This window comes from Rana temporaria, chromosome 2 (genome assembly GCF_905171775.1).
Source record: "Rana temporaria chromosome 2, aRanTem1.1, whole genome shotgun sequence".
Taxonomy (NCBI): domain Eukaryota; kingdom Metazoa; phylum Chordata; class Amphibia; order Anura; family Ranidae; genus Rana; species Rana temporaria.
Window position 1 is genome coordinate 326,992,039 of NC_053490.1, and position 13,465 is coordinate 327,005,503.

The window sequence follows — 13,465 nt, forward strand, 5'->3', positions numbered from 1 at the left end:
GCCAGGGGTAGTCAATTAAAATTCAAGGAGAACCGGTCACTAAAAAAAAATCCCGGCAGAGGTCCGAATCACAAGTTTGTGCCGTGAAAGATTGTATGCATCGTCTTCACTTTTTTTGGCGCAAGCCGCACTTTATGGCGCTTTTCTTACCATGGTAATACTCTGTAAATGTCCCCAGTAGTGTTCCCCCTAACATCAGGTGCCCCTACCAGAGTAATTCATTACATTGGGTACCCCCATCAGACTACCCCTATAAATCAGTTGCCACCCTCTTATATAATGTGTCCCCATTAGAGTGCCCCACTTACATTACATTACATTACAGGTTTCTTCATTAGAAGGCCCTCTTACATCTGGTGTCTCCCATCAGTGTGCCACTTTACATCATTTACCCCCATCAGGATGTCCCCTTACATTAGGTGCCATCATCAGAGTGCTCTTTTAAATTAGGTGTCCCCATCACAACAGGTGTGCCCCTTTACATGAGGTGTCCCCATCAGAGAGCCCCTTTACTTTAGGTGTCCCCATCACTGTACTACCTTACATTAGGTGTGCCTATCAGAGTGCCCCCTTACTTAGGTGTCCTCATCACAGTGCTCCTTTACATCAGGTGCCCCCATCATAGTGCCACCATACATCAGGTATTCCTATCAGAGTGCCCCCACTAGCATATTATGTGCCCATCGGAGTGCCCTCTTAAATTAAAATGTGCCCACCAGCATCCCCCTTATTTTATTTTAAGGTTCACTCTGATGGGCACATTTTATGTTAAGGGCTACACTGATGGGCACAACAAAATGTCCCCATCAGTGTGAACTTTAACATAAAATATGCCCATCAGAATGCCCCTTTTTTTATGTTAAGGGGTACACTGATTGGTATATTTTATGTAAAGGGACACTCTGATGGGCACATTTTGTTGTGCCCATCAGTATGCCTCTCAAGAGAAAATGTGCCCATCCGTGTGCCCCTGTAAATATTACATCCCACGTACCGTAATGGCAGAGAGCGGAAGCCAGCTTGGGTAGCAAGTTGCAGGAGTGATAGATGCGCTGGGAGTCTTGCTGAAAGGGTGGGGCGCGGGCAGCAAGGAGTGAGTTGGGAGCCGAGATGACGAGCGGCAGCGGGCGTGCACGTGACGTCATGCCTTACCTTGCGGCCCGGCCGAGAGCCACGAGATAGGCAGCAGAAGGGCGCACATGTAATGTCATTGACTGCAGGGACGCCAACGATCCCTGCAGCCAATGGTGGCGGAGCGGAGGCACTTTACGCTGGCGGCCTGACGGTCCGAGCAGAAGCATTGCTCGGTCCGTGTTCGGACCGCGGGCCGCCATTTGATGACCGCTGGTGTATGCTAACCAGTTTGACCCTGTAAAAGGCAAAATTATTTAAGTTGTGGGCAAAGTGTGGATTTTGTTGATCGTTTTTTACTATTTTTATCTGTGTATTTTTTAGGATAGTGGACAGAGCTATGAAAATGATTAGTTTCCCATGGGCCTTCTTTGCATCCTAAACCAGTTTATGACACAGGTGCAGCCTAATAACATAGAGTCATTTAATCCAAGCTTGCATACAGTGGTTTTAGGTTTGTTGGTGAAGTGTATGGGGACCATGGGTTCTTTGGATTAGGGCTTGATGACCAATAAGACAGTATAATCAAGCAGCTTTCTTTTTTTTGGGGGGAAAAAATTCAAAACCCAGCAGTGATTAAATACCACCATAAGAAATCTATATTTGTGTGAAGAAAATGATTAAACATTTCACATGGATACAGTGTAGCATGACCGCGCAATTGTCGGTCCAAGTGTGACAGCGTTGAAAGCGGAAAATTGGCCTGAGCAGGGTGAAAGTGCCCTGTAGGCAAGTGGTTAAAGAAGACTCTACTAGAAATCCCACTGGTTCATTGGATGATGTTTTGATTTCTTTACCCCACCTTTACATAACCTAGTTATACTATTGTAAGCACATAGTGGAAATGGTGCACATTAACTTCTTATACATTTTCCTGTTACCCATTACAGCTTTCCATGAAGTTTCTGTTTACCCAAAGAAGGAGCTGCCTTTCTTTATTCACTTCACAGCTGGTCTGTGCTCCTTTACTGCAATGTTGGCACTTCTTACACATCAATTTCCAGATCTCATGGGAGTTTTTGCAAAAACGGTAAGTGGCTAATAGCTTATTATATTAATATTCGATTCTATTGTCACATATTCACTTGGAACCATCATTGTTTCTCTGCTTGTTATACTATACTAGCATGTGTGTATCATTGCAGATAATGAAAAACAAAATTATCCCAACTACACTTTTTTGACTTTTAGGCTTCATTTCCACTGGCGTTTTTACAGCCACTGTTGTTAGGCTTTTTTACAGCTTAAAAACGCCTGTCCATGTTTATTTTGTAAAAAAAAAAGATAATGAAACCACTAATGTATAACAAAATAAGTGATAAGTGACAATAATGTGCAATAAATGCTAATAGTCCCAAAGTGCAAACATAAGTGAACAGAAAATGGCAAAAAATAAGTGATGAGGGTCCTTGTGCAATCCAAGTCTTAAAGGAACTTCACAATCTTCTGTATACATCTTCTAGGTGCTGTGCTCACAGAGCGCTTACCTTAAAGCGGAGTTCCACCCAAAAATGGAACTTCTGCTTATCCCACTCCGCACCCCCTTACATGCCACATTTGGCATGTCATTTTTTTGGGGGGGGAGTGGGGGTTTCAGGAGAAGGGGACTTCCTGTCCCACTTCCTCCTTTCCGCCGAGGGGCTGCAAAGGCGATTAAGCTTAATCGCCTTTTGGCAGCCCCTCCCTGTAGGCGATCGCGTGACAGGACGTGACAGGTCATAGGCGATCGCCTGTCCAATCAAGCAGCGCCGGGCCGCATGTGCAGTGCCGCTCGCACATGCGCAGTGGGTGCCCGGCCGTGAAGCCGAAAGCTGTCACGGCCGGGTGCCTACAGTGACAGTGAAGACGCCGGCCGGGGAGAGGAGCAGAGCCCCGGCTGGCGCGTCGCTGGAATGCTGGAGCAGGTAAGTGTCTGTTTATTAAAAGCCAGCAGCTACACTTTTTGTAGCTGCTGACTTTTAATAAACATAAATATTGTCTGGAACTCCCCTTTAAGGCAGGTATATGCAGATTTGTATGAGTGTGGGTAGGTCCAGGGATGGTTCCTCCACATAGATTCCCAGCTACTGTCTGTCTCCACGGGTACAGATAGCCTCACAAGTTCTCTCCTCGATTTGAGCCCCAGTAAAATCAAAAGAGACACTCCATCGTGAAGTACAGCAAGGGATTTTTAATATATAAAGCTGTAGAAACTTACATCAAAGTAAAAACAAAGCAGCAGTGACAGCGGTGTTCAGGCTCTTCCTATTTCCTGGTCCATCAGATCCTTACCGATTACACCCCATCACGTGGCTTCATCATCCTCTGATGATTTATTAAAAATCCCTTGCTGTACTTCCTGATGGAGTGTCTCTTTTGATTTTACTGGGGGTCTAATCTAGGAGAGAACTTGTGAGGCTATCTGTACCCGTGGAGACAGACAGTAGCTGGGAATGTGGAGGAACCATCCCTGGACCTACCCACACTCATACAAGTCTGCATATACCTGCCTTAAGGTAAGCGCTCTGTGAGCACAGCACCTAGAAGATTTATACAGAAGATTGTGAAGTTCCTTTAAGACTTGGATTGCACAGGGACCCTCATCACTTATTTTTTGCCATTTTCTGTTCACTTATGTTTGCGCTTTGGGACTATTAGCATTTATTGCACATTATTGTCAATAATCACTTATTTTGTTATACATTAGTGGTTTCATTATCTATATTATTTATTTATTGTACTGTATGCGCTGATCACTCTTTTATCAATATCACTACATGTATTTATTTACTTACTTACCCATATTGATTTAGCAGCATATTTTAATTGTATTTTTCATTCACGGTTATTCTACACTTAAGTGGCGGCGCGGTAGCACTCTTCATATGTTCAAGATCAGGTATTTATTTACGGTATGGCGTGCCTTAAATTGAAAACTCAAATGCAATGCTTCAAGCCATGTGTAGCATTTAAAGTGTTCTCTAGATGAAAAAGAGATCAGCCTAATGTAAATTGTGCTTAATATTTAACAGGTCTTATATTTGGCATAGTTCACAATTATTTATGTAGATGGGGCAGCCATTTTGGCCTGTTACATATTAAGGCCCGGATTCACAAAACACTTACGCCGACGTATAACAAGTTACGCCGACGTAAGTGCAAATGTGCGCCGTCGTATCTGTGCGCCAGACCCACAAACTAAGATACGCCTAAAAATAGGCTTCACCCCGCCGACGTAACTTGCCTACACCGGCTTAGGATGGGCGCACATTTAGGCTGGACGCATGCTGGCGCTCCCATTGATTAGCTATTCAAATATGAAAATGAGGGAAATACGGCGATTTACGAACGTACGTGCGCCCGACGCAGGCTACGTGAGGTGCGCGTAAGTTGTACGTCCGGCGTAAAGTTATTCCCCATAAAGGAGGTATAACCCAGCAGCAGACATGCAAAGGTCTGCACCAGGGAACACAAGCCGGCGTATTTTACGTTGGACGTGTCTGGCTGGGCGTAGGTTACGTTCACGCCATACGCAGTGATCGGGCGTAGTTTAGGCAGTTGTTCCGACGTGGTTGTGAACATGCGCAGGGGGATGCATCCACGTCTCAGCGCATGCGCAGTTCGTGATGCGTATCTGTCTGGCGCTCCGTCCATCATTTGCATGGTTCACGCCTCATTTGCATGGCTCACGCCCACTTCTACCTACGCCGGCGTACGCCTTCGAAACCCAGCGCAGCGTTGGTGAATTCCATGCTTGCCTCTTTGCGCTGCGTTGGCGTAGCATACATTGTTTGCGCTACGGCGGCGTAATGTGCGCCCGCTCTCTGTGAATCTGGGCCTAAGTCTCTGCTCCCTGTCCTTCAGTGCTATACAATGGTTTTGCTTTCTAGCTCTTGCTCACATTGCAGGTCTAGGAGTCGGTTCACTCACTGAAATCCATGCAAATCAACACTGTTTTCAAAAATGCTATTCTGATTATTGTATGTGGTTATTACATGCAGTGTTAGTATTTAACATTATATATTTTTTTTACTTTTATTTTTGCCATTATTTTAGGCACAGGAAGTTCCTCTGGGTACAGAAAGTAGGAGGTTCTTTGTCTCTGAACAGTTAGCTGTACTTGTAGTACTTTCTTGCTCATCCACATTGTGTCTACATGACTGTTGCTTTGCCATGATCCACAGTTTCCTAACCACCTATAGTCAATCGGTAAACTGAGTCCTAGCCACAGTTAGGCCTCGTACAGACGACCGGATCTATCCGCTGGGATTGATCCGCGGATCAGTTCCAGCAGATAGATCCGGTCGTGTGTACGTCCGAGCGGACATTTCCCGGCGGATAAAAATCCAGCCGACGGATTCCCAGCGGATAAAAATTTCTTAGCATGCTAAGAAATCTATCCGCTGGAATCCAGTCCAGCGGACTGATCCGGTCGTCTGTACAGACTCACCGGATCAGTCCGTCCGCTCCCCTCCCTCGCATGCGTCGTAATGATTCGACGCATGCGTGGAAGTATTTACCTTCCAGCGTCGCGCACGTCGCCGTGTCATCGTCGCGGCGACGGCGCGACACGTCACCGCGGATGTATTCCGCGCGTATTTCGATCTGATGGTGTGTACAGCCATCAGATCCAAATCCGCCAGAGGATTTATCTGCTGGAAACGGTCCGGCGGACTGTTTCCAGCGGATATCCTCTCGTGTGTACGGGGCCTTAGAAGCCTGCTGCACTTTGCTTCTTAAAAGGACCCTTACTCCTTTATTGTGTTGCCTTGTGCATATTACACATGCTTGTACAAAAGTAAAGGCACAGACATCAAAGCCCAAACAGCGACCATGTTGGAAAAAAAAAAAAAAAGTGGTATATACTCAGTAGTAATATTCCAGAGTTTGTCTGAAAAATGTATTAGTACATAAAAGGCCTATTCTGGCACTTCTCTCCTACATGTACAAATCATCATTCTTTTGCTAGAAAATTACTCAGAACCCCCAAACATTATATATGTTTTTTTAGCAGACACCCTGGGGAATAAAATGGCGGTCATTGAAACGTTTTATCTTGCACGGTATTTGCGCAATCATTTTTCAAATACCTTTTTTTTTGTAAAAAAAATGGTTTCATGAATTAAAAAATAACAAAACAGTAAAGTTAGCCCAATTTTTTTGTAAAATATGAAAGATGATGTCACGCCGAGGAAATAGATACCCAACATGTCGTGCTTTAAAATTGCGCACACGCATTCAGCCCTCAAGAAGAGAGGTGGCTGAGAGTCGGAGCAGTGGTTTTGCAGAGCGCAGTGCCAGAGATCAGGTGTATAAAGCAGCCACATTTTTTTTTTTTTGCTATGTGGCATCCAGTTAATCTTAGTCACCAGCACAAGTGTGTCTATTGCAAGATTTCCATTCTATTGCTGTTGTGATAAACATGTCAAATTTGGGATTTTCTCTCCTTCTCTGTCCTAGTGAAAATGGTCGACAGGAGTGTGAATCTCCCTAACTGATACACAGAGACACAATTGGTTGAATGCAGTGAACAATTTTTCCACTGAACTATGTACTAAAATTCAACATGGGTTCTAAACCCCCCTCACCACTCTATCGATCTTTGCTGAGGGAGTATTAAGATTTCCCATGCATATTCCTTCTTTAGAAAATATTAGTTGCCTGCCTGCCATGCTGAGCCTCTGGCTTTCCATCTCACTGACCCAGAAAAAGGATGCAAATAAGGCGTTCTAAACTCCCACTAGTTTTACTGGATGCCTGCTTCTAGGGTCAGTGATTTAGAAAGTATTAAAGCTAGAGACAGCTAGGTAAGGCAACTAAAATTTCAAAGATGATTGGCTGTGGCAGCTCACTTATTCCTGTCAGCACAGATTTCCCATAAAGCCATATAGTGTACAGAAATTTACCCAACTGAGATCTATGGGCCAGATTCACATATAATTACGTTGCTCCTGGGCAGCGTAACGTATGTGATTTACGTTACACCGCCACAGGTTTACAGAGTAAGTGCCTGATTCTCAGAACACTTACATGTAAACTTGCGGCGGTGTATCGTAAATGCGCCCATTTAAATTAGGCACGTTGCCGCGCCGAGTGTACTGCGCATGCTCCGTCAGGTAAATTACCAGACGTGCATTGCGCTAAATGAAGTCGCACCGACGTCATTTGCTTAGACGTTAACGTAAATGGCGTCCAGCGCCATTCACGGACGTCTTACGCAAACGACGTTGATTTTTAAATTTCGACACGGGAACGACGGCCATACTTAACATGGCTTAGGACAACTAGGGCTCAGCCCTAATTTTACACAGCGTAACTCGACGGAAACGACGTACAGTTAGATCGACGGGCCGTTCGGGGATCGCCGTAAGTATTCATTTGCATATTCTACGCCGGCCGCAATGGCCTCGCCACCTAGCGGCCGGCCTAGAATTGCATCCTTAAGATCCGACAGTGTAATTCCATTACACGTGTCGGATCTTAGGGCTAGCTATGCGTAACTGATTCTATGAATCAGTCGCATAGTTAGGACGGCCCTAACACAGAGATACGACGGCGTATCAGAAGATACGCTGTCGTATCTCTTTGGTGAATCTGGCCCAATATTCCCACCTTGCTGTCATTTTTGGATGGATGGACCATTTTATTGCACATAGAAGATCAAAACATGTATGATGCCATTGTGAAAATGAAGGCCGTAGCTGAGCTGTTCAAATCGGCTAAATTTAGCAAACTATTTTATAAAGTCTGCATGCCTTGTCTTTTACAAGCCTGTTTTATTACTTCATGCACAGTATTTAAGAGAGATTTTTTAAACACAACTTTTTTATGTAATAAAGCTATTTAAAAGCCTAGTAAAGATTAACCACAGCTTTTAAATATCGTTTTGCACCTGGAGGGGTTAAATTAACAAAACATATTTCTTCCTGGATCTGTGTACTAATTTTTGTCAAAGCAGTTGCAGGCCTGGCAGAGGGGCCTCCTTTCTTCAAACTTCTGCTATGCGTTAAGTGAAAAAATGCAGTTGGACATGGCTGTGATTAATTCCTCTGCAGTCCCTTGCTGGCTGAATTGTAAGCATGGGCTTAGCTATCTTCTCCATCAGTTCCTCAAGGACTACGTGTTCTTTCAGATGTGCGTAAAATAAAGGTTCGGAGACCCACAGTTCTGTTATCTGGCACGGCCATGCAGAGCGTGTCTGATGCACCCATGGTCTATGTGGTCACTTTGTACAGTTAGAATGGGGTTCATTTGAAACCCTGATTTTGATCAACAATTTGCCATTAGCTTTGGCTAATAGCACAGCACTCATCTAAGCAAAATAAAACGTATAGTACTTTTATTACATTAAGACACATACTCGGGTGGTGGTGAAGAGGTTAAGAGCATGACAATTAGAATTAAATGTAAAAACATTCTTGAGAAATAGGTAGCATGGGATATAAACATATATCAAACAGAGCAAAATTCCTTACATATACTATTGCCAAGATAAACTGGTAGTTTCCAAGCCCCCTAAACAAACCCTGCTTACAATCAATTTAGTTTTCTCTATAAACACTGTCTTTTGTCTGTCTGAGTGGGAAAGGCACATGGACAGGCTCACAGCTGCGGCCATATCTGTACATGTAGTGATTAGATGTCTGTCTTGTCTTGTGTTATGTCTTCCATTTACAGGTTAGGAGTACAAATGTACTGATGAATTTTTTTCCTTATCGGTTGTATCGGCTAATTTTATGTATTTAAAGCACAAGTAATGTAGACCACTCTGGTAACTGATACCTTTCCTTTGTACTGTGTTCAATTTTTCTATAGAACTGGTCACATTTGTTACACTGCTTTAGGACATGTAACCTAAGTCTTATGTGGTTTCATTTTAACAGCTCTGCTTTTACTTAACTACCCTGCAATTTCTGAATAAAAATTATATAGCATTTCAAAAATGGTAATAAAATATAAAAAAAGACCCAAATACGCAGAAGCGGTCAATGGATATTTTTTATTAAATGCATATTTTATGCATTTAGAGGGTCAGTCCACCCAGGCCTGGTATTTCAGTTTTTGATGGGTGCCGGAGAGGTAAACAACTCATCAATTTTTTATATCTCTCAGAGACTCTTGTTGGTAAGATCTCTGGGCCAAATCCTCAAAAATCCTGCCTAACTTATCTTTTCCCATTTAAGTTACACTGACTTAAAATTTCTACCTAAGTGCCCGATCCACAAAGCACTTACCTAGAAATTTCAGGCCGTGTAACTTAAATGTCTCCGGCGCAAGGCGGTCCTCTTCTGCAGGGGGCGATGACAATTTAAATGAGGCGCGCTCCTGCGCCGGCCGTACTGCGCATGCTCGTGACGTCATTTTCCCGACGGGCAGCGCGCAAAATTACGTTACGTCGGGCTTTGTGGATTGCGACGGGACAATAAAGTTGCGTCGGGTAAAAAAAAAGTTACGCGCCGGGAAAAAAAATTCAAAATTTTAAAAAAAACGCGGCGATCGAAAAAAAGATCTGTTTTTACAAGGTGTTACTAGTTTACACTTTGTAAAAGCAGAACTAATTTTACGTATGCAAACGTAAACTTATGCAGAAAACACAAAGCTGAAAAGCTTTGTGGATCTCCGTAAGTCCTCATTTGCATACGCAAAGCGGCATTTCAATGGGAAATGCCCCCAGCGGCGGATGCAGTACTGCATCCTAAGATCCGACAGTGTAAGTCTCTTACAGATGTCAGATCTTCTGCCTATCTTTAGAAAACTGCTTCTGAGGATCAGTTCCAAAGATAGGCACAGGGATACGCAGGCTGAACAGCAGTTCCGCCTGCGTATCCCTTTTGAGGATTTGGCCCTCTGTGCTTGAGTTCTTAGGTCTGCACATGTTCTATGTCATTATCAGGGGAACTACTGTATTTGCTGTCATATAAGACTACCTTTTACGCTTAAAAAAAAATGGGCAAAAAGCAGGGGTCATCTTATACGCCGGGTCAGCTGCTTGGATGCCTGCTGGATGTATATACCGCTTAGTCAATCCCGGTGAGCGATGTATTCAAATGAATACAGAGCCTGCTCAGATTGGACTAACAACCTCTGCCAATCCGAGCAGGCTACATACAGTAGTCTGCTCGGACTGGCTTTGAGAGTCAGAGAGGCGTGGGCTGATGATGTTGCAGCCTCTGCCAATCCAAGCAGGCTTTGTATTCATTAATCGAATACATTGCTCGCCGTGATTGGCTCCAGCTCCAGCGACAAGCAAGAAGAATATGGCTCCAGCTCCAGCAAGAATGAAGAAGAATATGGCTCCAGAAGGAAGAAATATGAAGCGTCGGAAGCCTCAGAAGGGGGGTGAGTACAGGCAAAAAATCTTAAACTGTAAAATTAGGGGGTCGTCTTATACGCCCGGTCGCCTTATACACCGGCAAATACGGTACTCTGTTGGATTTGTTATGTATTTTATATAATTTATATGGACAATGCAGCAGGAGGTGCTAGAACATGCTTTGTTCCCAGAGAACAACTTACACTTTTACTGTATTTACAGTAAAACATAATAGGGAAATGATAGTAGGGAGATTTAGCTGAGAAACATTAGGGAACAAAGTTTGGCTTGACCCACCAGTATCCAACAATTACTAAAATGCTGAGTGCACTAACCCTTTAAAGCTTTAACCACTGGACCAAAGTTTTAAATAAATCTAGGAAGGGTTAGAGCCTCTTCTGTTTTTTTTTGTCAGAACAAGTAGTGATGGGAAATATTTCAAACAGGTAGAGAGAGACACACACACACACACACACACACACACACACACAAAGGTATTGAAGCTTTGCCGACAAATGACCTTTCCCCTATTACTGACTTACCATTTTTTGTTCTACACTATGTTTAAGGCAGCAATGCCTTAGATATAATATTGTAGATATACAACTGTAGTCACAGGAGTACCTAGGCAACCTCATACCAGGATGTGCACCACTATTTTCTGGTAAATGTTTCAGGGTACTGCTTAGGCATAAATAACATTTCTAAATGTGTCTTATAACATAGTACAATACACCTTAATTTGTTAAGCTCCAGTCTCTTTTTGAAGGTACAGAGCCCTTTTAAACAGACTATTGGGTACAATATGAAAAAAAAAAGTACACATAAAGGAGTTGTTAAGGCAAAAGTTTCTTATCTTAATGCATTCTGTGCATTAAGATAAAAAGCCTTCTGTGTGAAGCAGCCTACCTAGAACCCCCTAATACTTACCTGAGCTCCATCTCTGTCTAGGGATCTCTACGAGTCCCTTGGCCATCTGAGACTCTCTCTCCTGATTGGCTGAGACACAGCAGTGGCTCCCATGGCTGCCAAAGTCAAATAGCCAATCAGGAGAGAGGGGAGGCAGGGTGCAATGGCAACTCTGTGTCTGAATGGACACACGGAGTTGCAGCTATGCTCGTGTGCCCCCATAGCAGGTTGCTTGCTGTGGGGGCACTTGACAGGAGGGAGGGGCCAGGAGAGCTGACGAGGGAACAGAGAAAATAAGAATCTGGGCTTCTCTGTGCAAATCCACTGCACAGAGCAGACAAGTATAACATATTTGTTTGTTTTTGTTTTTTTTAAAACGAGAATTTACAATCACTTTAAACAAAATAACAGAAAGCAGAGGGTTTTTTGGCATTCATTTGGAACTGTACTGTATTGCCACACCTAGCTACCTGTTTGTGACAAAACTGCCATGTGCTGTGATGAGAAGTGAAGAACATGTTCTTTGCTCCTTATCTCCGTTTATTAAACCGGCAATGCTCTGTGATAAGCCGTGATCATCATGATCTCGGCTTATCACGGTTTATTAACCACTTAAACCCCGGACCAAAATGCAGGTAAAGGACCAGGCCCCTTTTTGCGATTCGGCACTGCATCGCTTTAACTGACAATTGCGCGGTCGTGCGACGTGGCTCCCAAACACAATTAGCGTCCTTTTTTCCCCACAAATAGAGCTTTCTTTTGGTGGTATTTGATCACCCCTGCGGTTTTTATTTTTTTGTGCTATAAACAAAAATAGAGCGACAATTTTGAAAAAAATGCAATATCTTTTACTTTTTGCTATAATAAATATCCCCCCCAAAAAAATGTTTTCCTCAGTTTAGGCCGATACGTATTCTTCTACATATTTTTGGTAAAAAAAAATCGCAATAAGCGTTTATCGGTTGGTTTGCGCAAAATGTATAGCGTTTACAAAATAGGGGATAGTTTTATTGCATTTTTATTAATTTTTAATTTTTTTACTACTAATGGCGGTGATCAGCAATTTTTTTCGTGACTGTGACATTATGGCGGACACTTCGGACAATTTTAACACATTTTTGGGACCATTGTCATTTTCACAGCAAAAAAATGCATTTAAAATGCATTGTTTATTGTGGAAATGACTGTTGCAGTTTGGGAGTTAACCACAGGGGGCGCTAAAGGGGTTATGTTTCACCTAGTGTGTGTTTACAACTGTAGGGGTGTGGCTGTAGAAGTGACGTCATCGATTGTGTCTCCCTATAAAGGAGATGACACGATCGATGCAGCCGCCACAGTGAAGCACGGAGAAGCTTCACTGACCGATCGCGGGACCCCAGCGGCGATCGGTTCCGCGGGTCCCGCGGTCCTGGTCCCAGAGCTTCGGACAGGGTCGCGGGCACGCGCTTGCGACCCACGGCTGGGTAGATGTACAGGACATGCCGGTACGTCCATCTGCCCAGCCGTGCCATTCTGCCGATGTATATTTACAGGCGGCGGTCCTTAAGTGGTTAAACGTACACCTAAGCATGAACAACAGAAAGAGGAGAAGAGAATTGTCTGAGGACTTGAGATCCAAAATTGTGGAAAAATATCAACAATCTCAAGGTTACAAGTCCATCTCCAGAGATCTAGATTTGCATTCGTCCACAGTGCGCAACATTATCAAGAAGTTTGCAACCCATGGCACTGCAGCTAATCTCTCTGGGCGTGGATGGAATAGAAATATTTATGAAAGTTTGCAATGCAGGATAGTCCGGATGGTGGATAAGCAGCCCCAAACAAGTTCCAAAGAAATTCAAGCTGTCCTGCAGGCTCAGGGAGCATCAGTGTCAGCGCAAACTATCCGTTGACATTTAAATTAAATGAAACGCTATGGCAGGAGACCCAGGAGGACCCCACTGCTTACACAGAGACATAAAAAAGCAAGACTACAGTTGGCCAAAATGTACTTGAGTAAGCCAAAATCCTTCTGGCAAAACATCTTGTGGACAGATGAGACAAAGATAGAGCTTTTTTGTAAAGCACATCATTCTTCTGTTTACCGAAAACAGAATGAGGCCTACAAAGAAAAGAACACAGTACCTACAGTGA

The 13,465-nt window shown here is 43.6% G+C and overlaps 1 protein-coding gene across 1 annotated transcript in view; it reads left to right on the forward strand.

Annotated features, from left to right (window-relative positions):
* The window catches only part of LOC120927054 (suppressor of tumorigenicity 7 protein homolog), a 241,553-nt gene that overhangs the window by 204,119 nt on the left and 23,969 nt on the right, over positions 1–13,465 (forward strand). The window contains exon 14 of the mRNA XM_040337485.1: positions 2,022–2,161. Within this exon, the coding sequence (XP_040193419.1) occupies positions 2,022–2,161 (140 nt within the window). The remainder of the gene's footprint in view (positions 1–2,021; positions 2,162–13,465) is intronic.